Genomic DNA, 25,675 nt, shown 5'->3' on the forward strand with positions numbered 1-25,675 from the left:
AAATGCACAAAACCAGTATTTACAATTTTTTCATTAAATAAAACTACTTTTAAATGTGCCAGATAAATAAGGAAAAAAGTTAATCAACACATGTTTTGCATATAAAACTTATTTATTAAACAAAGGAAGTATCTGTAGTTAGTGAATTGAATTGATTGTTTCTTGTTATCACATCTTTCAAGATTTTACAAAGATTAAATCTCATCCTCTTACGCCAAGGTTTTTATTCATTGGGTGGAGGAGGAAAAAAAAGCTTTCTTGCTTTCTCAACACCCAATTGGTTTCTTAATTTTAAATGAACCACTCATTGAACTGAACTAGTTGAAGAAAATGAAATAGAAAAGATATTCTCTCTGCACCTGCAGAAGAGGCTACTACTGTCAAAAGCTGCCTTAGCGCTTCAGCAAACTGTGGCTCCAGGTGCTTCGCCAGTAGCTCACACCACTGAACTGGTGGAACTTGGCAGCAAACACCCACTGCTTAGTATTAATTTTAATTATTTTTACAGGTTACCAATTTCAAAATTAATTTTAAATAGATTTTTTTTAAAAAGAATACCTATATTTAATTTAAATAAAAATCTCTTTTCTTTATTTAAAAAAAAACACGTTGATTATTATCCACCTGGTGGAGTTCTGTTATTGGCACTTTGTTGTTTCAGAGATCCAGGCAGAATAAGTGGATTGTCAGTTGTATGTGGACCTCATGAGCCACAGGGGAAGCTCTGATGAGCAGCATATAGCTCAGGTTGATAGTGTCTCAGTCTTGCTTTTGTTAATGTAAAGTGCCTGATCACAAGGTGGCATGGCTATTAAATTACATCAGTAGTGTCTCAGTATGATTTTTAGAAGTTGAATAGTCTGTGTTTCTTCTAGAACGAACAAATAGCTATCTTATGAAGCCAGAAGGAAGTCTTATTTATCAGTGGCTTACATAATTCTCATGAAGATATTTGTATCCCATTTGAAACAAACTTACTGGGGCTGTTTCTAGGCTATCCTTTTTGTAATAAAGATAATAGTGGTCTTATTTCAGTTTTAACAAGGAATTATAATTGTAAACATTTCTGAATGTTTATCTTTGTGTATTTTTCTGTTCTTGGTCCTAGGGTAGAAGTGGCTATCTCAAAGAATACTAGCAAATCTATGTCATCATCCTACTTAGATTTCAAATAGTGTAAGCCCAATAGTATTTTAGATGCAGTCTTTTTGGCAAGCGTAATTTTTTCGACCCTCTTCTAGGAGCAGTCTTACGTTGATGCCAGTGCTTTATTCAGCTGGTTCCCCTTACTAACACTTGTGTACCTCAGGTAACGTTTTTCAAAAGCTACCAAGTCCCATTTTGAAAAGAGACTTATGCATTAGGAGTCCAAGTCTCACTGGCTTTCAATAAGTCTTTTCTGATAATGGGACTGGTGACTTGAGTCCTTTTGGCAATGATCCCCTCCTGTTTTAAGATTTTTCTCTAACTATGGAGTGCAAATCTGTTCAGTGTTTGTTAGAAGATCATTTTTGTAGGTCTTGAGTGGCTACTTAAGATGAGTTTCACTGTACTTCAAAAAAAATCATGTATAGTAGTTTTATTTGGCTCAATACTCTTAACATTAAAATATAAAATCTTTTTCACAATAAAAATTTATAATGTACTTACTGTAGGCTGAAGCATACATTAGAAAACTTGTGAATAAAGCACCTAAGTCTATTAAAGCAAAATTAAAATAATATGCATTTTTCTGCTTATGCTGTTAAGCATTATTCTTAGCTAGAATAATACCAGTCCATTTTACTTTTACATTCACCAGCATACACAACAGAGGAAAGTTACTTTTTGTATAAAAATCATTTCTCAGAGGTTTAAAAAATGTAAACATTTCTAATGGTCTTAGATTTTTGTAAAATATTTTAAAAATTTAAATTTGGATTAAATTGGAAATTTCCTGCTTGTGTGACTAAAATAACATGGCCCAAAGACTGGCTTAACATATGCTTTACGTTCGAGTCTGAAGTTTGCCAAACTCATTTTCTGGTAAAATAGACCAGTGTAGACGTTTAGACTAGGCTACAACCTGAGCTCTGGGATCGTCCTACCTTACAGGATCCTAGAGCCTGGGTTCCAGCCCGAACCCAGATGTGTACACCACACAGTTAAACAGCCTCACAGTCTGAGCCCTGTGAGCTTCAGTCAGCTGGAATGGGCCAGCCATGGGTGTCTAATTGCAGTGTAGACATACCCATAAGTATTAGAAGTGAACTGCAAAGCAAAAAATACATACAGTAGTAACGGGTCGCCACTTTCTTTCTGCTGGAAATCCTTAGTAAGCTCTTAGGAGGACTTTAATGGTGATTCCCCACACTTATCTAAAACCTAAGCTACAGCTCTCCCCAAATGAGGTGGAACAGTGCTTATTCTCGGACTACATTTCTTTAGTTTGTTACTGTGAGAATCCGTATCCTCTGCATATTTGAGGGCATGCAGGGTTGCAGCTTTGACATCATCATTTGGGTACTTCTAAGACAGCTAGCAAAATAGATGAGAATCCTGTATTTCTGACTTTTTTCCAAAAAAAAAAAGAAAAAAAAAAAAGCTTTTTTGAAAACAAATTTCTAGACGGTCACTATACGTTACAAAATAGCAGTAAAGAGCATAAACTTTTTCAATTCACTTTTTGAAAATCACTGTAGGACTCTAGAGTGTGGAAATGCCCACACTAACAGAGCACTGGCTGATGTTTAGCACAAACTGTTTGTTTGTGTGTCATTGTGCTTATGTGGCTCCCATAACTTAAGCAGTTCTTCAGATACTGTGGTTCAGTATGTAAGTGATGTTAGCCAGTGAGAATCTTTCCTCCTGTTAGAGGGTGTCCTGACTTGAGTAAAATAGTGTCAAAATATGCCCAAATATCTTCATGGTCCATGGAGGTAGAATGGGGATGAGAGAATAGCAAGAAATTGCATATGGAAAAATTGATCATTTTGCTACATGAATCAAGAGTTATGCACTAAGTAACTGGAGCTATAGCAACTGCGAATATAACATTCCCATTTTGCTATGGAAAAATTTAAACAGTTGCATCTTGAATAGTACAATGAAGGCATATGAGTTTATATACTAAATATAAATACTAAATATACTTAGAATATGGGTCCTTAATTACATTTTAAAAGTTGTGCAGTTATGTATGCAACATGTATAACTTTAAAGATTGTTAATCTCACACAAGCAAGGCAGTTCAGTTTCCAGCTGAAAATATAAACTGTTGCTGCAGCCTTGAGCTGATGTGCTATTTGTAAAAATCAATAGACTTAGTGAACTGAATTCTTCTACATTAGGCTGGTATAATTCAGAGTAACTCCAAAGTCAGTGATGTCTAAGTTACATTGATACAGTAACTGCTCACTTAACGTTGTAGTTATGTTCCTGAAAAATGTGACTTTAAGCGATACCATGTTAAGTGAATCCAATTTCCCTATAAGAATTAATGTAAATAGTGGGGGGTTAGATTCCAGGGAAATTTTTTTCACCAGTCAAAAGACTATATTGTGTATTCAAAAGGCTATAGTGTGTGTGTGAAGTTTTAAGCAGACAATTTAATATTGGTACACAGCGATGATAATTGTGAAGCTTGGTTGAGGTGGTGAATGGTGGGATATTTCCCAGAGGATGCCTTACTGCTAAATGATGAACTAGCAATTGGCTAAGCCCTCAAGGGTTAACTCGTTGTTAAGGTAGCCTCAGGTTCTACAAGGCAGCAGGAATGGGGAGGGAGGGGAGACAGCATGGCAGACAGAAACATACACCCTGTGTGTACTCCTTTTCTTTTTGCGAATACAGACTAACACGGCTGCTACTCTGAACCCTGTGTGTGAGAGAGAGAGATGTGCATTGTCCCTTTAAGAAAGATGACCCCACTATTAAGTACACTGTCTTTTTAAGTTAACCAGCAAGCTGAGACTGCAGCTTTTGACCATACTGAACTTCATGAATTGATATAAATACTGCAGATGTGCAGCAGATCTGTATGCTTAAAAATTTGTAGGAAATCTTCAATACCCTGCATACAGGCTATCCTATTTTAAGAGAATGACTGTTGTCACTCCCACAATCTTAGAAACACACCTCCTTCTCTTCCCCCCCCGCCCTCCCTCCCCCCCAAAAAAACCCCTAAAGACTTCCACTGAAGGCTCATCACCTGCTACAATATCTAAATACTTATTGGGATTTGAGTAGTGAATTCTAAAACTAACCACTTCACACACTGTTTTTATTCTTGCCAAAGCCAGTTATTCCTTGCGCCCCCAAATATCTCTAGATATAATTGCTCTGTTCTGAACAGAGACCTTGCTGACAAAGTTCACTTCAAAGTAAATTTTTACAAGTAAATTTTACAGCTAAAACCCCTCAAATTGGAGGAAGGCTGTAATGTAAACTATAACTAAAAATACAGTGGAAATCCATATAAGCATGCATCTGTGTTGAACTATTAGTGCAATGTTTGCAATAATTCTCAATTTGAAGAATAAAGAAATATACAATAAGATGTACCATCAATTTCTATGAATGACAGTAATCTTGTAGGTAGTGTGTCAGTGAAATATTTTATATTATGCATGTATGTTATGTGCCTCTTGTGTAATATTTTGTACTAATTCATAAAATCTTTACCTAGAAGCTACAGAAGAGGTTTCTCTGGACAGTCCAGAAAGGGAACCAATACTGTCTCCAGATCCTACTCCTGTAATCACTCCTGTAACACCCACTACGCTAGTAACTCCCAGAATGGAATCAAAAAGTATAACAGCCCCTGTGATTTTTGATAGATCCAGGGAAGAGGTAACTGAATAATTTAATATTTTAACACTTTGTTGCAAATATTATTACTATGATATGTACAAATTTAAGGTATGGTATTTCATTTTTAAAATGGCAACTTTAGGTATTAATTATGTAGTCTCTGAATCACAAGAACATTCATTGCCATTGGGGGGGATGTGAAATTTATGCAAATAGCTATTGCGTGTTTACTTTCTGCAAGATGTTCTTCTTAGAAAAGATCTTATGAATATTCATTTGGGGGATTCTGTTCACAACTCCCTGTATATTGAGATCAAGACTCAATCTGTAGTCCAGGGATTGGCAACCTTTGACACGCTTACCCACAAGGGTAAGCCCCCTGGCGGGCCGGGCCGGTTTATTTACCTGCCGCGTCCGCAGGTTAGGCCAATTGCAGCTCCCACTGGCCATGGTTCACCGCTCCCGGCCAATGGGAGCTGTGGGAAGTGGTGGCCAGCACATCCCTCAGCCCGCGCCGCTTCCCACAGCCCCCATTGGCCTGGAGCAGCGAACCGCGGCCAGTGGGAGCTACAATCGGCCAAACCTGTGGACACGGCAGGTAAACGAACCGGTCCAGCCCACCAGGGGGCCGTGTGCCAAAGGTTGCCGATCCCTGCTATAGTCGATAGCAATTATTTTCCTTACTCCAATATGAACAGCTGATAATATAATACGCTGATAATATAAAGTGGAAAAATAAAAACATTACTTGAAATAGTCGTGGTGAAATACTGAAGAGATGATGAGTACCCGAATTCCCACTGGTATGCTGTAGATCTAACTTTAGTCACTGCTTTAAAAATCGCAAGTGTCATATGTATCAAGAAATGTTGCTACATGGCTGATGATCACCTGGATTTTAAGAACTTTGGTGATGCAATAAGATCATCAGTGAGGGACAAACTGAATAAACTGCCGGACTACCGTAAGTATCTAATCGTAGGAAGCCATCAATATCACTTTATTCAAGAGCAAAAATCTGGTGCTGAACAATTCAGCTCCCATTCGTAGCAATGGGAGTTGCGGCACTCAGCGCATGGGAATATTTGGCAGATGGAATATCAAATGTGAATACAAAGCATTGGTTTTATAATTAGCTTCATATGTAAATGTCCCAGTACTAAGTGAGATACTTCATCACCACGCTAACCTTTGCACTTGCAATATAAGTACCAAATTTAATTCTCTGCATTATAGGTTTGTATATATAGCTTACCTAGCTTTCTCTGACATCTGTTTAACTGCTTGCACGTGTGAATAATGGGATAAAATGGACTTCAATATGTTGCTTGTCCAAATGGAATTGGTAAATGTACTTTCTTTTTGTGCTGTATATATGGTTATAAAGAATGCTAGGGAGTTTGTAACTACTGTGTGATAGAGAAAAATGTATTCTGCTTCTTGTGGTTGTTGACAGTTATGTTTAAGTTATTAAAGGTTGTTCCAAGATAAAAAGTGTCTCCCTTGTTAGTCAGAGATGGTTTACATGATTTTAACTCTACATGTCAGTAATTTCCAGGGTGGATAAAAATCAATGATTTTTTTTAAAAAAAATCAGATTTCTTTTATTTAAATCTGATTTTTTTTTGATAAAATGCTTTTTGAGGAAAAAACCTATCTAAAAATAGTTTTAATTAAGATACATTATAGCTCAAAGATATCTCATCATGAAATAGGGATTATAAATTCTAATTCTATAGTATGAGACAATATATTCATGTAATGTTTAATAAAAGTTTTGTAAATGTGTTCCAGTAGTTCATGGATTAGGGACCCAATCTTATGGGGTCCAGGGGCTTCTGTGTAGATTATTTAGGTTAATCTTTCTATCTACCCAAGGGGACTCAGTGCTCAGTCTAGAAGATACCATCAGAGATGCTTAGTTTTGCAGTTCTTAAACTGTGGATTTGTGTCTCCAGAGATAACATGCTTGTTAACAGCAAAAATGTTTTTTAAATAAATATATAGAGGTGAGAAATAAGAGACCTCAACCCTATCGTCCCTCTGCAAATTTGTGTATGCAGAGTCAATCCCTTACCTCTCTCTAAAAGTGCAAAGTTTCAAAAAGTTCAATGAATAGAAGATTGTTGGGGGCAGAATAGATCTGGACAAGGAGAAGAAGTGCCCTTTGCAGCATGTATCTTGTGCTGGGGACAAGGAAAGGATTCAGATAATGTGGTGCTTCAGATAACAGAGCAGAGACCCTCAGTCAGGACTGTGAGGAGAATGAGCCCCCAGCTGCAGAGGAGACCACTCTGTTGCTAAATGGCTCCTACAGCAGCGAAGGGAGCCCTGTGCAGCCCCACTGTCATAAGAACAAGTGAGCAGGGCTGTGACAGCAGACCTGCAGAGCCCCCTGTGCTGCTGCAGGGCTGGTGACACACAATCCTTGCAGGCGCAAGGTACACAGGGGAGGCTGTGGTCCTGATGGGGTAGAGCAGAGATTCCTGGCCAGCACTGCAGGAAGAAGAACGCCAAGCTCATGGCTGCATGGGGAGCCACCTCACCCCATTTCTGAATGGCTCCTGTCTTCTGTTATTTGAACTTCTGATTTTCTAGCTAAAATCCATGTCCCCTATACTGTTCTGTTTATTTCAGAAGGTGGAGAGAGCTACCAGGGGAGGGGCTGTTCTAGATTTGATTTTGGCAAATAGGGAGGAACTGGTTGAGAATTTGAAAGTGGAAGGCAGCTTGGGTGAAAGTGGTCATGAAATGATAGTTCATTATTCTAAGGAATGGTAGGAGGGAGAACAGCAAAATAAAGGCAATGGATCTCAAGAAGGCAGACTTTAGCAAACTCAGGGAGTTGGTAGGTAAGATCCGATAGGAAGCAAGTCTAAGGGGAAAAATTATAGAAGATAGTTGGCAGTTTTTCGAAGAGACATTATTAAGGCACAAGAGGAAACTATCCCACTGTGTCGGAAAGATAGGAAGTATGGCAAGAGACTACGCTAACTTAACCAGGAGATCTTCAATGATCTAAAAATCAAAAAAGAGTCCTAGGAAAAAGTGGAAAATAGGTCAAATTACAAAGGAGGAATAGAAACAAATAACACAAGTATGTAGGGACAAAACGAGAGAGGCACAAAATGAGATCAAACTAGCTAGAGACAAAAAGGGTAACGAAAACATTGTACAAATACATTAGAAGCAAGAGGAAGACAAAGGACAGGGTAGGCCCTGTTACTCAATTGGGGTGGGGGCGGAATAATGACAGAAAATATGGAAATCGCAGAGATGCTTAATGACTTCTTTGTTTTGGTTTTCACCAAAAGGTTGGTGGTGATTGGATGTCTAACGTAGTGGGTGCCAGGGAAAATGAGGTAGGATCAGAAGAGGCTAAAATAGGGAAAGAAAAAGTAAAAATTACTTGTAGAAATTAAATGTCTTCAAGTCACCAGGGCCCGATGAAATGCATCCTAGAATACTCAAGAAGCTGACTGAGGAGATATCTGAGCCATTGATGATTATCTTTGAGAAGTCATGGGAAATGGGAGAGTTTCCAGAAGACTGGAAAAGGGCAAATATAGGGCCCATTTATGAAAAGGGAAATAAGGACAACTCAGGGAATTACAGACCAGTCAGCTTAACTTATGTACCCAGAAAGATAGTGGAGCAAATAATTAAGTAATCAATTTACAAACATCTAGAAGATAGTAAGGTGATATGTAACAGTTAGAATGGATTTGTCAAAACAAATAAGTGTCAAAGCAAGCTGATACAGTAACAACCAAGTGACAGGGTAACAAGCCTTGTGGATAGGGGGGAAGTGGTAGACATGGTATATCTTGATTTTAGTAAAGCTTTTGATACTGTCCTGCATGACCGTCTCATAAACTAGGGAAATGCAACTTAGATGGAGCTACTATAAGGTGGGTGCAAAACTGGTTGAAAAACCATTTCCAGAGAGTAGTTATCAGTGGTTCAGAGTCATGCTGGAAGGGCATAACGAGTGAGGTCCCACAGGGATCGGTTCTGGGTCTGGTTCTGTTCAATATCATCTTCAATGATTTAGATAATGGCATATAGAATATACTTATAAAGTTTGCGGACCATACCAAGCTGGGCAGGGTAGCAAATGCTTTGGAGGATAGGATTAATATTCAAAATGATTTGGACAAACTGGAGAAATGGTCTGAAGTAAATAGGATGAAATTTAATAAGGACAAATGCAAAGTACTCCATTTAGGAAGGAAAAATCAGTTGCACACACACAAAATGGGAAATGACTGCCTAGAAAGGAGTACTGCAGAAAGGGATCTGGGGGTCATAGTGGATCACAAGCTAAATACGAGTCAACAGGTAATGCTGTTGCGCCAAAAAAAAAAAAAAGCAAACCTCATTCTGGGATGTATTATCAGGAGTGTTGTAAGCAAGACATGAGAAGTAATTCTTTCACTTTATTCCGCTCTGATTAGACCTCAGCTGGAGTATTGTGTCCAGTTTTGGGTGCCACATTTCAGGAAGGATGTGGACAAATTTGAAAGCATCCAGAGAAGAGCAACAAAAAAATGATTAAAGGTCTAGAAAACATGATCTCTGAGGGAAGATTGAAAATATTGCGTTTGTTTAGTTAGAAAAGAGAAGGCTGAGAGGGGCCATAACTGTTTTCAAGTATGTAAAAGGTTATTACAAGGAGGAGGAAGAAAAATTGTTTTTCTTAAACTCTGAGGATAGGATAAGAAGCAATGGGCTAAAATTGAAGCAAGGAAGGTTTAAGTTGAACATTAGGGAAAACTTCCTAACTGTCAAGGTGGTTAAGCGCTGAAATAAATTGTCTTGGGAGGTTGTGGAATCTCCATCATTGGAGATTTTTAAGAGCAGGTTAGACATACACATGTCAGGAGTGGCCTAGATAATTAGTCCTGCCATGAGTGCAAGGGTCTGGACTAGATGACCTCTCGAAGTCCCTTCAAGTTTATGATTCTATAATTGGGAGTATACTATATTCATTTGTCAAGCATCTCCATAAAATTCATTTGTGAGCTGCACAGCATGAATCTCTTCCTTCCTAGACTGTTTCCTTGTCTCCTTTGAACTGCTTCTTGCCAGACAGATCTCTCTGCTCTGATGCAATTCTTGTTCCCCCACTCCAAACAGGCTTCCCTCTTGTTGCCCCTTCTGTTATGACAATGTGTGGATTTCATAAAGGCTTTAATGGAAGGCCTGACAAAGTCTGCAAAGTCTGCATCATGCCTCATGGAGTTTAGGAAGTGCAAATGAGGGTCAGGATTTGAGCAGTATCTTAAAATATTTCAGTTCCTCTTATGTACAATAAAATGGAATTTAATTCTCCTTCCGATTCAGTCTCCCCCGTTCCGCAATTAAAGGCATCCATAATAGCTAGAAAAAACTAAATTGATATTTCTAGACTAATTCTAGTCTTTTCTCTTTATGATCCAGAAATTTAGGGAAATGTTTTAAAGAAAACATCTGAGTTTTGTTTTTAACCCCATTTCTTCTAAGCATATGTCCAATCTGCTTCGAACTTCCTCTAGGAAAAAAAACTCCTTTGGAATAAAAAGAGACCCGTAACATTTCAGGTGGATAAGGTTTCCCAGCTTAAAGCTGTTGTGGCAGGGCTCAAAATGAAACTTATGGGGAAAGCATTTTTCAACCTTTATTATGGTAAATACTAGTGTCTTCACATTTTTCGCTAAAATGGGATGGAAGGGGTCTCAGTTATGCTTTTTTAGGTCCCACACAGATTTACTGTTTTTCTTGTATCCACAGATGTAGTTGGGGGAGCTACCTTAATTATCCTTTGAAAGTTAACTCTCACTAGTATACTGTTGATGCTATACATTCTTCTCTCTAGATTGAAGAGGAAGCAAATGGAGATGTATTTGATATAGAAATCAATGTCTCAGACCCAGAGAAAGTTGGTGAGTTGGTATCTCAGACTCAGAGAACGATAGCATTCTTTCAGCATTAACTTATCTGCTTGCTATTTGAAAAAAAAACTTTGGTTTTAGCATAATTTTGCATTTATTTATAATTCCAGCATATACGTGATTCAGAAGACTTGCCCTTGATTAAGTACCTTTCTTTTAACTGTGTATCTTCTTACAGGGGATGGCATGAATGCTTACATGGCATACAGAGTAACAACAAAGGTAAATATTGTTTGCAACTATTTTTCACCTTGAATTTAAATACACAGAATATAAACTACAGTACACCTGAGTAGATGAAAAAATAACTGAAAATTAAAATACAACTTTTCTGTGGATTTTTTAGACATCCCTTTCTGTGTTTCACAAAAATGAATTCTCTGTTAAAAGAAGATTCAGTGACTTCCTTGGTTTGCACAGCAAATTAGCAACAAAATACCTGCACGTTGGTTACATTGTGCCTCCAGCTCCAGAAAAAAGTATTGTAGGTAAGCACAGTTTCTATAAGGATGAACATATACATCCAATCTTTGACTCTGCTTTGTTTGTCTTACATTGGCCCTAAAATATTATTTAAATGTAAATATTAAAATTGTAACACATGGTGACTGAAAATAAAATGTACAGTTCATGTCAAAATATAATTTGAACAAAATATCTTGCACAGAATACTTCAAACTGCTTGGATCTCAGGATCCTGAAAATTAAAATGGGTTGTAAATTAAAATGCTTGTAAAAGAAGACTATTTTCATGCAAGTAGAGATTAGGAGAGAGAAGAGAACAGGAACAAAAGCTAGTATTCAACAGTAAACTTCAGTCGAGAGAATATAGATAGCTAACCTCCTCCTGAAGCATATAAGAAATGAGGTAGTATGAAAAGGAGATCTGGCCTAATGCCTGGCCTCCTGTTTCTTGTCCATTTTCCTAGATGTTCAGCCTAGTCCCTTTGCTTTGAGACTTTTTCATTTAACTTATTTTGTGTTCATTACCGATTGTTTGAAGTAGTATTCCCTGCGTTCCCTATTTAGTCCATGTCCTAACTTGTCTGTTCAGCTTTGAACTCCTTTCTAGTATTTGTCAATAGATTTTTCAGTCCTTTTTGTAATTTTTGAAAATACCTGTTAATGTCCCCTTATTTGTCCTAATTTCTAATGAGAATAAAGCTCTCTCCCTTAAAGTGCGGTTCTGCTTTGAATAGTGACCCTGAATGACATCGGTGTCTCCATGAATGCTGTTTAGGATCAGATCCTAAGCTGGTATAAATCAGCATGGTCTGTTGAGCACATAGATGCAGGAACAAGTGGTGCAGAGGTGCTGCTGCACCTCCCCAGCTTGAAGTGGTTTCTGTCATTATACAGGGTTTACAGTTTGGTTCAATGACAGGTTTCAGAGTAGCAGCCGTGTTAGTCTGTATTCGCAAAAAGAAAAGGAGTACTTGTGGCACCTTAGAGACTAACAAATTTATTAGAGCATAAGCTTTCGTGAGCTACAGCTCACTTCATCGGATGCATTTGGTGGAAGAAAAAAAAAATTTCCATCAAATGCATCCAATGAAGTGAGCTGTAGCTCACGAAAGCTTATGCTCTAATAAATTTGTTAGTCTCTAAGGTCCAAAAGTACTCCTTTTCAGTTTGGTTCAATGGCTCTCAGCACTCCCCACTATGCAAATTGTCCCAGCACCCCTGGTTTAGCAAGGATCTACCTCCAGTGTGCTCTCTTAATAAAGATGATTTCTGGTTGCCAGTCCAGTTAGTGTGGGCACTAAGAGTAGCAGAGTTTCTCTTTCTGCATCTCACACATTTTAAGGCTCTCAAGGCCAAATTAAGCCTTCAATTACACCAAAGCAAAGCCATTACATTCAATGGCTTTATATGGGTGTAACTGATTGGAGTTTAATAACCAATCTTGTTTGATACACAAGGCGAAATAGAATCTATCTTTCTCTCCTGTAACTGCAGTTGGCATTTTAAGGTAACAGAAGTAAAAAGGAGTAAAACTTATTTTTGTCACTGAAATAAGTAAATATTGCTGAGTATGCACAGGAAGCAAATCTTTATGTAAAAATGGTGCCTTCTTACACAAGTCACTCTACAGTGTAGGACTGCATTTTAACTTGTCCTCATAACTTAAATATCTGGTCTCAATAATTTTCACTGGCCTCCTCTAAGGCAGTTGTATAATGATCAGTACATTATACCAGATGGGTGTCTGAAGTGTGCTGCACTAACAATATGTAATCTCTTGTGATTCTGTTTCTCTACTGATATAATCTAGCTTCTTATTTGTCTTTTCTAACCGCAACTGTGAACTGGGCTGACTTTTAATTACTCTTCCACAGTAACCACTAAATCATTTCTGTAGTGTGCTATATGATTGTTCCGTTTTAGTATGTACACTACAGAAGAATCGTTTAATCTGCATTGGGATGATAGCCAGAGAATAGATTCAGTGCAGTATATTTCAATAATTAAACAATGGGTAACTGTTGCATCTAGTAATTTTGTTCTAAATATTGACATGGCTGGAGGTGTTTAAATCTGTTTATTGCTCAGAGGTGTGAATTGGTGTTCATTTGTAAAGTTTTCACCAAAGGTGTTCATTCACTTCAGATTGTGTGAGTGTTCTGAAATTAAATTAATGGATCTAATTTTTATCTGTAGTTTAAACTGTTAACAGAACAGGAGGTAGTGATTTATTCAGTGTAAAAGTCAGCCAATTCTGATTTTTCCCCCCCATCTTGCTGTATGTGATGCAATAGTCTTGTTAGATGCTCAAAACATGAAGCCCTCATTACTTTTTGTCCTTCTCTCTTTTTTACTGATTTGATGGGTAAGAAGAGAGATCCTGGCAGCTCTGGCCCATTTGTACATTATGGGGAACACTTACGGCATTAGCTGTTTTCTCTCCTTGCTCTATCTACAGTGAACAGTTCCCATCAAACCCCCAGACTTGAAAAATATGTGGTGCCTGAAAGTGTCATGAAATTCTAGAGCCACAGTGTATCACTGCTCTAAAGTATTTCCAAGAACAGGGTAAGAGCGGGTACTGGACTAGACTAGATGTACCATTGATCTGGTACTGTATGGCAGTTCTCACATCTCTGGAAAACCAATTTTGATTGTATGAACGAGTCCAGCTGAACTCGACTGGATTAGTGTATGTGTGTCTGTGTGGCGTTCACAATGAATGCTGGTAAAACCTTTACCCCACAGAGTTTCTGTAATCTACAGAAACTGCTTGTTGGGATCACTTTTGTATTTTTATTCTTGCTTCTCACGAGTCCACTTATACAGGGTTTAGAGGGAGCTATAAAAACTCTTAGAAAAAGCTTTGAAAAAATTAAACCCCAAAGTTGTGACTTGAGGGTCCCATATTTTGGGACCTTGTAGGGCTAAAATTGAGTTGGGGCCAGCCATGCCTGAGGATCTTCCCCTTGCAATGAATGGGATAAGATTCCTATTTGTAGCCCTGGGCAGGTATGAGATGCCTTTTAAAAAGGGAAGAAGGAGAATCTAGGAAACTACAATGGGTCAGCCTCACCTCAGTCCCTGTAAAAATCATGGAGCAGGTCCTCCAGGTATCCATTTTGAAGCACTTGGAGGAGAGGAAGGTGATCAGGAACAGTTAACATGGATTCACCAAGGGCAAGTCTTGCCTGACCAACCTGATTGCCTTCTATGATGAGATAACTGGCTCTGTGGATATGAGGAAAGCGGTGGATGTGATATACCTTGACTTTAGCAAAGCTTTTGAAATGGTCTCCCACAGTATTTGTGCCGGCAACTTAAAAAAGCTGGCTAGATTGTCGGGCTCAGCAGCTCGATTTCTAGTTGCCATCCAGTATCAAGCAGAGTGCCCTAGAGGTTTTTTAGTTCAAAGTCTTCATTAATGATCTGGATGATGGGATGGATTGTATCCTCAGCAAGTTTGTGTATGACACTAAGCTGGGGAGAGAGGTAGATATGCTAGAGGGTAGGGAGAGTGTCCAGAGTGACTTAAACAAATTGGAGGATTGGGCCAAAAGAAATCTGATGAGATTCAACAAGGGCAAGTGCAGAGTCCTGCACTTAGGACAGAAGAATCCCATGCACTGCTACAGGCTGGGGACCGACTGGCTAAGCCGCAGTTCTGCAGAAAAAGAGCTGGGGATTACAGTGGACGAGAAGCTGGATATGAGTCAACAGTGTGCCCTTGTTAAAAAGGCTAATGGCATATTGGGTTGCATTAGTAGGAGCATTGACAGCAAATTGAGGGAAGTGATTATTCCCCTCTGTTCGGCCATGGTGAGGCTACATCTGGAGCATTGCGTCCATTTTTGGTCCCCCCACTACAGAAAGAATGTGAACAAATTGGAGACAGTCTAGCGGAGGGCAACAAAAATGATTAGGCAGCTGGGGAACATGACTTATGAGGAGAGGCTGAGGGAACTGGGCTTAATTAGTCTGCAGAAGAGAAGAGTGAGGGAGGATTTGATAGCCGTCTTCAGCTACCTAAAAGAAGGTTTCAGAGAGGATGAGCTAGGCTGTTTTCAATGGTGGCAGAGGACAGAACAAGGAGCAATGGTCTCAAGTTGCAGTGGGGGAGGTCTAGGTTGGATATTAGGAAAAAGTATTTCACTAGGAGGGTGGTGAAGCCCTGGAATGGGTTACCTAGGGAGGTGGTGGAATCTCCTTCCTTAGAGGTTTTTAAGGCCTGGTTTGACAAAGCCCTGGCTGGGATGATTTAATTGGGGTTGGTCCTGCTTTGAGCAGGGGGTTGGATTAGATGACCACCTGAGGTCTCTTCCAACCCTCATCTTCTATGATACCTGATCTCAAATTTGTCGTTGTTGCAGGACTAAACATTGCCCAGCTTCGCCTTGTGCAGTATAACTTGGAGAAAAGAAACTTTTCTAGGCAGTTGCTTAAAACAAAGGCCTTGTTCTAAGCTTGTTCAGAGGTTTGGAATGTTTGAGGTGATAAAGTAGTGAGCAGAGAGCAAGCAGAGTAGTTAAGGTGCATGATAAAATCACCACAGGGTTCCAGAATTTATCACATGGCTCTACGGTTTATCACATAGACATTGCCAGTACATGTGCTATGCAGAGGTAGAAAATTGTAGGGACTTTTTCCAGGGCTAATGGATGTTTTATGCAGTGCAGAATTTCTTAAATAAAATAAGAAGCTATTTAAACAATGCTTTTTTTTTTTTTCCCCCTCAAAATCTAAATGTAACCATTACCCAGGGAAAGGACAACTTGACAGACTGAAGAGTATGATGCACGCAATAACAGTTCAATATTTGAATATACGATAAAGATAACTCTCAAAAGTTGCAAAAAGAAAAGGAGTACTTGTGGCACCTTAGAGACTAACAAATTTATTAGAGCATAAGCTTTCGTGAGCTACAGCTCACTTCATCGAAAGCTTATGCTCTAATAAATTTGTTAGTCTCTAAGGTGCCACAAGTACTCCTTTTCTTTTTGCGAATACAGACGAACACGGCTGCTACTCTGAAACCTCTCAAAAGTTGCTAAGGCTTTTAAATTAGTGGCTTAAAATCTGTTTCTATCAACCAATAAAATGGAACTTTTATCTACACATTTATCATGCACTCAGATGGTGAGTTCTTATTTCATTCATTGTAACTTACATCATTGCAAGAGGACTAGTTTCACCATGTAACAAAATAGAGGCCAGCAACATTCTGCTGCTGAATATTTACCAAAACAGATTGCTGTTTCTGAAACTGTTCTGGAAACTCATTTTCTTGCTATTATTGCTGCAAAAACAAATATTCACTTCAATTTTTCTTTAACTCCTGGACCTTATTCCTGTAATAATAGGAGAGGGCTTCTGTACCATGGAACTTGCTTTTTTTTCCACTTGTTCATAGATTGCCAGAGGGAAGAAACTTGACATCATGATCTGTAGAATTTGCTGTTAGGAGGAGCAAAAAAAACAAAAACAAAACAAAACCGTGAACTTTCAATTTATATCTGGTTATGGAGCACTCTTGGCTGCCTAATATTCCTATTTCCCTATAGACTTGTTGCAATATTGGTTCTTAAAGTCAGATGTTTCAAGGTTGAAGAATTTACTTGCTTAGGAGTATCAGGATAGACATGGAAATTAAACACGTATTGTGTTATGTTTGTTGTGCTAATAAAGGAAATGAGAGATGTTAGCTAGAATAATTAATGAGGAGGCTCTGGAGCAGTGTCTTATTAAATAAAAAGCTATAGTTTAGTCAATGTAAACTTTCGTTAAACTGGTGGGTTCTCAACCTCTTCTAGTATACACTATATCAAAATAATTTCTTGTTGACCTCCTCCCTTCTCATTCATCACCACATAGACTACCTCCCTGTGTGATGGTATAACATCCCTACAGCAAGTGCAGGATTTCCTTATGTTGAAAAGGAATAGGAAATTATTTAAAGTATTTTTGGCTGTCTTTTTAATACAATTTAGCAGCTTTAAACAAAGATGAGATCCTGCACCATGTTTCTGGCAAGCAGTGGACAATCAGCAAATGCTCTATGGATTACAATTTGAAAACTAGCGGTTTATAGGAATATTTACCCCTCCAAAAAAAAAAAAATTTGACATTGTCCATAACTTTGAATTTCCTGGTTCTTGTTGCATCAAGTTTAACCCTTAGGTATAACCCTTCGACAAAATTTAAGAGAACATTAAGGTCACATAATTAAAAACACACAAGTTAGGAAACACCACAATTAAAGTTACATATGCAACTCATAACTCCTCTACCTTGTGTATTGAGTCTTTTATTACAATACTGTTTGTCAAGTAAATTTTTTCTATAATTTTAATGTATATGTATACTTTTATTTTTTACATTTGTTTGTCTAATTTCAGTATTCTAAATGTTTAGTATATCTGACTTTTTTTAAACATTTCATATTTTGTTTAAGGCTTGTTTAATTTATTACCACCAATGTATTACATACCATTTTGTTAAATTTTAAGTGTATTCCAAGGGATAAGGCTATTAATTTACACCTAATTTAGTTTTGTGAATCGATGTGGGCATATGTTCAGAATTAATCTGTATGTTTAATATGCAGTATGTTACATTGGTATAGTTTTATGTATTCTTTTAATATAATGTATATCCTTAATATAAACTATTTTCATGGACTCTTATGTATAGATTACATATTGCATTTTATAGTATTGTGTCTTTGAGAAATGAGTTTATGGAATTGAACTTGTATCATGCATATAGAGAGAAGGGGATACAATTAAAGTTTAAGTATGGCATTTTCTGGCTTGGATTGCTTACTTGGGAAACTTCTTTGTTCTCCTTATGGTAACGTATGAAATTTCCTAAGTTTTTAAAAGAAAAACGTGATGAATCTCATTGTCCAGGGTTTCAAAGCTCTGTCTTTCAACAAATTGGCAATAGTTTGTGTAAAACCTATAATTGCAACTTTTTGATTAGACACCACCAGAACATACTCTCCTCTAACATTAGGAAAGTTTCAGGAGGGAATCCCTCTTGCAAACTTTAAAAGTTTATGAGCTCTATCAGAAGGGTTTCCTTCTCCGTTTTAAGTATTACAAATTGTGCAGTAATCACTGCTGCCCCTTCACCACTTCAGTAAATGTGGAAGTATGTGGCTAGTTAGCCATGCATACACAGCAGAACTTTCCCTAGTTGCTCCCTGAAGAAGCTTCGTGCAAATACTTTCAAGCATAATGCTTGCTTATGTAAAATGTCCCCTTGATATCAAGTGGGGGAACATTCAATTGTACTATATAAAGGCTATTTCCTTGAATTTTGAACCTAAATTTCATCTGTTATCCACTTTTTGCTATCATTTGTCTTCATAAATCACAAAAGAATGTGGTCTCCTTACAGATTGAGCACCACCTGGCCCAGTGTCTGGCTAGATCCTTAAGGTGGTCTAGCAGCATATTCAGTTTGTCTGTCACTGGCGATCTTATCACACCACCAAAGTTCTTGACATTCAGGTGATCATCAGTCATATAGCAACATTCAGATGTTGGCCCTGCTTTGAGCAAGGGGTTGGACTAGATGACCTCCTGAGGTCTCTTCCAACCCTAATCTTCTATGATTCCTTGGTACACATGCCTCTAGTGATTGCCACTTGATATGAAGCAGTTGACAAAGACAACAAGAATCAAAATCATCCATTTGGTGTTCTTCACCCTTTTTCTGCACCCATGTATCATTTCTATACAGTAGAGTTGATAGAACTATGTGGCTTTGCAGCAAACTTGATGTCTCAAAATCCACACAGAGGCCACTGAAGGGCCCAAAATTTGTTGGCAGCTGGTGTTATATGAGTGTCCACATCTTTCAAGGCTCTTCCAGCATCATCTGATGTTGCTTGGATATTTGACCGTTTCCAGCTGCTCGATGTCCCATCTGGACAGCTTAATGCTGAGCTGGTTGTAATTTGGAGCTGTAAGCTGCTTACTGGTAATGACCAGGGACTTTCGTTTTATAATGATTAATAACCAGACCAATAAACACTGCTTCTTGCCCAACTATATACACCATCCACTGCTTTGATTCACCAAAAGTAACCAAAAAAACAATGTCTTTGGCATATTCAGAATCTCAATGCAGAATGTTGTTCATCTCACCACCAACAGCTGCCTCCTCAAGCTTATCCATCAACCAATCAATGACAATACTGAACAATAATGAAGACCGAACATAACCTTGCCAAACTCCTGTGGAGGTAGGAAACCATACTGTGTACCTGCCATTGACTTCTTCTACCAATGACACTGTCTTCCCAAAGATACTGAGTCATATCTTCAGATCCCACTAACGTGCTTGATGCACTGAATCAAAGGCCTGATGGAAGTCTATAAAAAGTACTGAAAATGGCTTATTAATTGAAATGTCTTCAGAAAAAAGCTGTCTGGAGGTAAAGAACTGTTCGACAGTGGAATGAAAGCCACAGTGGGTATCCTGATCTTTGCCAGGAAGTGCATTGAGATGTTAACATATAAGCAAAGACTTCCCTGGCACTGACAGCAGTGTAATACCTCTCTAGCTGCTACATCTGGCTGTGTTGCCCTTTTTTGAATATCAGAATAACATCTCTTCCAATCAGGGATATTTGTGTGCCAGATGTTATGTCAGAGCCTGTGCTGCCATGATAAAATGGTTTCAGCAACACAGGGGTGATGGCACAAACCCCTGGTGTTTTCCCAGACTTTATCTTATGGATTGTGATCCAGATCTCCTCTTTGTTGAAGAAAAGTGGCTCTTTGAAATTCCTGCCTTTCCTCAAATAAAAGAGGGGCTTCAGGTGAAGGACAATAGAGGAGCATATTGACTCTATCGACACAACTCTCTTGCAAACTCTTGCTGATGCTGCCGTCCCAATTCTTTACTAGGTAGTCTGGTGCCACCTTCCCCAACAATCACTGGAAAGTTGGATATAGGTTGCAGAGATTGTCCCAAGTGTCAGTCTGTTCAAAACTGGCTAAGTTGAGTGCCAGGATTCCTTATCTTCTTTACATAATGACTTGAAGATGCCTCTGGGGTCGGTATGCTCAAGTTGTGAGGGTGTGTATACTGAACCACCTGTGACATTCTGGTCAGTTGTCCTTGTAGCTGAAACAGACGAGTTCTGGGCTACTGAAGTGAAAATGACCAGTGAAACCTTGTGAAAGGGCCATTGCACCATACCTATAGAACTTTTCACCTAAACAAGCAAAAAGCCACAAGAATTGTTTTTATAATAGGGAAAAGCATATTGACTCTCTCTTCTTGAAGTAGAAAGAACCATTTTTGTTCACACATTCAAAAAATTCACTTTTGGGCAGAGACCTAGCTGAGAAAATTTCAGCTTGAAAGCTGAAGTCCTAGAAAACTGAACAGCTGAAAAGTGGGGTAATGAGCAGAAATGTATGGTTTTAACTAGTTATCGCAGTGATTCCAGCTGCAGTAAATAAGGCTTCTGGTATTTGTTTGACCTACTGTCTACTTTTATAGGTAACTTATTAAATTAAAAGTAATAGAATGAAAATGTTGGGTGTTTGACTATCATTAAAAATGCACTATAATATAAAGAGGTCTTTCTTAAGAGGCAGGTTAAGCAATATTTAGGAGCCAGTTGATAAGCAAAACATTTCAATTGAAAAAGAGCTCAAGAAAAAATAAAATTAGAGTAGGTGATGATAAAATGCTTTCATAAATACACAGGTTCAAAGATTGTATCAACAATTAACTGAAGGCCCACTGAAAAAGGCCCTTGTATACAAAGCAGATTTTGTTATGAGAAAGGAAATAAGTAATAAGCTATTAGCTCAAATGCGTAAAGGGATTCAAGAGCAATCTACAGAAGACAGTTACACACACTAATGATATATGTGCTACTTTGGTGGTTTATTATGAAAACCTTTATGCCTCAGATACTCCAAGCTCCTGAAGTTATTCAAAAAATCTGGAAGTAGCAGAGTTGCCAAACACAAACACAATGGAGAAAGAAATTTTAGACAAAGAAATAACAGAAGAAGAAATCTTAGAGGTTAGCAAGTAGGAGAAATGGTAAAAATTCCAGAACCTGACAGCTTTCCAGCTGAATTTTATAAGTATTTAAAGAAGTATTAGTATGTCCCTTGAGAGGTACCTTCAATATTATTCCATTAGGGGAGGGCTTTCATAAAGAAACATGAAAGAAGCCACTGTTATCCTTAAAGTTGGAAAAGACCTTACCTTGTGCAGCTCTTACAGGTGCATATTACTGCTGAATCATGGCAAAGATTTTAGCAAAACTACTAGCTAGCTGATTGCAGGCTATGCTCTTGGTTTTGGACAAATCCAGATTAAATTGGATTCACTAAGGATAGACGTGTGAGACAATATTCTGATAGTGCTTGGAATCATCTATAATGCCAGATCAAAAAGAGATCTGTTTCTTTTGTCATCACTTGATGCAGAGAGAGCTTTTGATAGAATAGAGTTGAACTTTGTGTCAAGTCCTGTCCCATATGGTTGCTGGCCCTCAGATCCTTAGATGGATAACTACTCTTTACATCAGCCCAAAAGCATCGGTGTGAGCTAAAGAGGTTAAATCTCCCCTGTTTGAATTACACAGAAAAACTTGGCAGGGATGTCCATTGTCTCCCCTTTTTTGCACTGGCAATGGAGATTTTGCACAGAGAATAAGGAACAGTGAATTTATCACTGGAATAGAACTTGCAGGGACACAGCAAAAATATCTTTATACACAGCTGATGTAATACAATTTTTCTCTGAACCAAATATTTCCCTAAAATTAGTTTCTAAAGAAATCTATTACTGCAGGAAAGCATCTGGATTTCAGATTTGGCATAATTTACTTTAAATGCTAGCTATAAATTTTGCCAGACTCTGAGATGTCCTTCCTTCCAAAAATATTTAGGTACTGATGGGCAACAAATTCTATAAAATACCTGGGAATTCAACTCTCAAGCTAGAAGAGCTCTCTGATTTAAATAGTAAGTCCCTAGTACTACAAATGAAAAAAAGATCTGGAGTGCTGTGGGAAGTATGCTGGATTTTAGTGAAGACTACTCTGGATTTGAAATAGTACTAGAGAGAAACTATTTTTCCTCTACAGTGATGCCCATTACAAATAATCCATTTGAAAATAATCCCTTGTTAATCCAAATCACAAAACAGAGAGTTTTACAGATTGGGAGAGCCATGGAATCACAGAATCGTAGAGTTAGAAGGGATCACAAGAGTCATGTAGGCTAACCCCTGCCAACATGCAGAATTACATATGGCTGTCCAGCGATTCGATAAAGAAACTTTTCTAACATGCTTAGAAATCAAAACTAACTTTAACTGGCCCAGTCTCCCATTGTACCAGGACTTTCAAGTTAGGGTTTTTTTCTCAACTTTATAGAAAAGCTGTTTTATACAGAAATCTCATTTGAATAGAAGCAATGGTGTCTGATCAATTAAGGAACAGAAAAATAATGAATTGATATTAGTTTTTGCAGACAACTTTACTAACCAAAATAAAGTCCATATATGACGTGCTGGGAAAAGGATCTGGATAGACAAATTACCCTGGGTTTGAGCTTGAAATTGATTGTTCTCTTTTCAGTCTGTAGCATGATAAAATAACATTTCTTTCTCACAGCACGCAGGGCTTGGAGGGCGGGGGTGAGATATTGGAGAAATTGTGGTGAAAGAGGAAATTTATATGCATATATAATAGACATGTCCAGTCATTGGAGAGTATTGGGATGACATTTGTAACTAAATATTCAGCAATTTGTGATGTTGTTACCGAAGGATCACTTGGTAATTTTCCTGGGGCTTCCAAGTGGAAATGGTCATAGTAAGTTAGTGTAGCTTCTCATTTGAGAGAGAAAAATAGTTCTATGCAGGAAAGTGGTGATTATGGAAAATTCACTCACCAACTGCAAACCAAGCAAAACAGAGGACAGATACTTAGGTATAAGGTTACCATGTAGTCAAAATTCAGACAGTGTACTCGCCTGCAGTGGAGGAAAAAAACACACCTGTCCAATTTTTTGAATGTTAACATTTGATAGACACTCCTGCTCTGTTTAAATATATGTAATCAGAGCTCAGTGTAATAAAATCACTAGAAGTAACATACCATAAGTGTAAGGATTGTCACTGTGTAATATAACACCCTGCTAAAAAGGGATATCTGATGCTAATTATAATGTGTCTTTTTAAACAAAAACTCGCTGCTGTAGTGATTGTTTTGTTTCTGATATTTACATGGCAAGGATTTGTAAGCCTGTTTACTTCTAATTAGTATTTAAAAATAAAAGGGGGGGGGGCAAGAAAATACGCTATATAGCAGTCTATTCAATAAAATGGCAAACTTTTTAAAATAGAAGTTGCAACTTAACTCTATGGAGTGTGAGTTCCTAATAAGTTTCAAATCAACTGACTTCTATTAGATCACATTTATTTTATTAGGGCTGTCAAACGATTACAAAAATTAATTGTGATCAATCACAGTTTTAATCACACTGTTAAACAATAATAGAATACCAACTGAAATTTATTATAAGTATTTGTGGATGTTTTTCTACATTTTCAAATATATTGATTTCAATTGCAACACAGAATACAAAGTGTACAGTGCTTACTTTATATTATTTTTACTACAAATATTTGCACTGTAAAAAACAAAAGAAATAGTATTTTTCAATTCACCTCATACAAGTACTCTAGTGCGAGCTCTTTATCATGAAAGTGCAACTTACAAATGTAGATTTTTTTTTTGTTACATAACTGCATTCCGAAAAGAACATAAAACTTTAAAGAACTACTCGTCCACTCAGTCCTACTTCTTTTTCAGCCAATCACTAAGACAAACAAGTTTGTTTACATTTATGGGAAATAATGCTGCCTACTTCTTCTTTACAATGTCACCTGAAAGTGAGAACAGGCTTTCGCATGGCACTTCTGTAGCTGGCATTGAAAGGTATTTATGTGCCAGATATACTAAACTATTTGTGTGCCCCTTCATGCTTCAGCCACCATTCCAGGGGACATGCTTGTAAGAATTGAAAAATACTGTGTCTTTTGTTTCTTTTTTACAGTGCAAATATTTGTAGTAAAAAATAATATAAAGTGAGCACTGTACACTTTGCATTCTGTGCTGTAATTGCAATCAATATATTTGAAAATGTAGGAAAACATCCAAAAATATATATATAATAAATTTCAATTGGTATTCTGTTGTTGTTTAACAGTATGATTAAAACTGTGATTAATCACTATTAATTTTTTTAATCATGATTAATTTTTTGAATTAATCATGTGAGTTCAGTGCGATTAATTGACAGCTCTACTTTTTATAATTGAAATTGTTTTAAATATCCAAAATGTTTATCAGCAGCTGTGTACTTGATTTCAGAAATTTGTCGTTTGGGAATTTTGAGAAAAGCATACTGCATACAGTATCCATTATCTTTCTCTGTATGCCTTGGTGCTGATTTTCATGTAACTTTGACTTTAATACATAACATTCAAGTGAGCTTTAATACCTTTATAGTTCTAAGCACATTGGTTATGTTCATGATTGCCTCATGGTAATGTAAAATCAATATCCCATAATTTTCTTCAAAGGCATGACCAAGGTTAAAGTAGGCAAGGAAGATTCATCATCTACAGAATTTGTAGAAAAAAGAAGAGCTGCACTAGAAAGGTAATGTATGTATTTATATTTACTGCATTCCCCTAGTATATTAATGTACTAAGTAGGCTCTGTATGCCCAGTCTGATCCAGCAGCTTGTATAGTTCTTGGGCTGCTGGATCAGATCCGCACAATCTGAATTTTCTGACTAAAGTATGGCCAATTAATTTTACTTCTTAAATTCAATTGCAACCATAAAAAAAAAAAATAACAAAAAAACCCTCTAAGTTGGGCACCATATTAAAGAGACTTGAACAAGAATGATTTCTTAATGATTATGGCAGGACCAAGCAAACCTAGATCGTCCCCGATAGGTTTTGTCCAACCTGTTTTATAATATAGATGGCATTGTTCATTTATAGCTACACTGCATGCTGCATAGTAGTACTGTAAGTCAGAGCGAAACATAACAGGTCCTTGCCCTAAAGGGCTTACTTGGTACTGGCAAAAAAAAACCCAAAAAACAAAAAAACACAACCATGGGACAAGACGAGACATGTAGCACAAGACTGTTGTTCAAGCAGCAATAGATCTTTGTGTTCCAAGAAAAAGCAAAAAGTAAATTTCTCAAAAGAAAACAAACCTCAGAGCTGTGAATTCATTCATCCATCAGTTACTGATAACTTTACTCATCAAGGGATGAATCTAAATATGGTTGCCTTTTACTCCTTAGGTTTCTTGGCTTTTCTTTAGTGTATCCCAGTCTTCCCATTTTCAGTTGCTTTGGTTTTGTAACATTCTCTTCTTGGTATATGTAAACAAGAATTCTCTTACTGGTATTTC

At 37.6% G+C, this 25,675-nt stretch overlaps 1 protein-coding gene and 1 long non-coding RNA gene across 3 annotated transcripts in view; one reads left to right on the forward strand and one right to left on the reverse strand.

Moving 5' to 3' along the window:
* Positions 1-25,675, forward strand: part of SNX2 (sorting nexin 2) — a 58,399-nt gene that overhangs the window by 18,329 nt on the left and 14,395 nt on the right. For both annotated transcript variants that reach the window (XM_038402470.2, XM_038402471.2), the window contains exons 3-7: positions 4,667-4,830; positions 10,649-10,715; positions 10,903-10,946; positions 11,071-11,212; positions 24,825-24,903. In XM_038402470.2, the coding sequence (XP_038258398.1) occupies positions 4,667-4,830; positions 10,649-10,715; positions 10,903-10,946; positions 11,071-11,212; positions 24,825-24,903 (496 nt within the window). The remainder of the gene's footprint in view (positions 1-4,666; positions 4,831-10,648; positions 10,716-10,902; positions 10,947-11,070; positions 11,213-24,824; positions 24,904-25,675) is intronic.
* On the reverse strand, positions 15,918-18,366 carry LOC122460446. The gene is made up of 2 exons (XR_006281752.1): positions 16,224-18,366; positions 15,918-16,026 (listed from the first exon to the last, which is right to left on the reverse strand). It is a non-coding gene; the product is annotated as an uncharacterized LOC122460446 (long non-coding RNA).

This window comes from Dermochelys coriacea, chromosome 5 (genome assembly GCF_009764565.3).
Source record: "Dermochelys coriacea isolate rDerCor1 chromosome 5, rDerCor1.pri.v4, whole genome shotgun sequence".
In the NCBI taxonomy this organism is placed as follows: Eukaryota; Metazoa; Chordata; order Testudines; family Dermochelyidae; genus Dermochelys; species Dermochelys coriacea.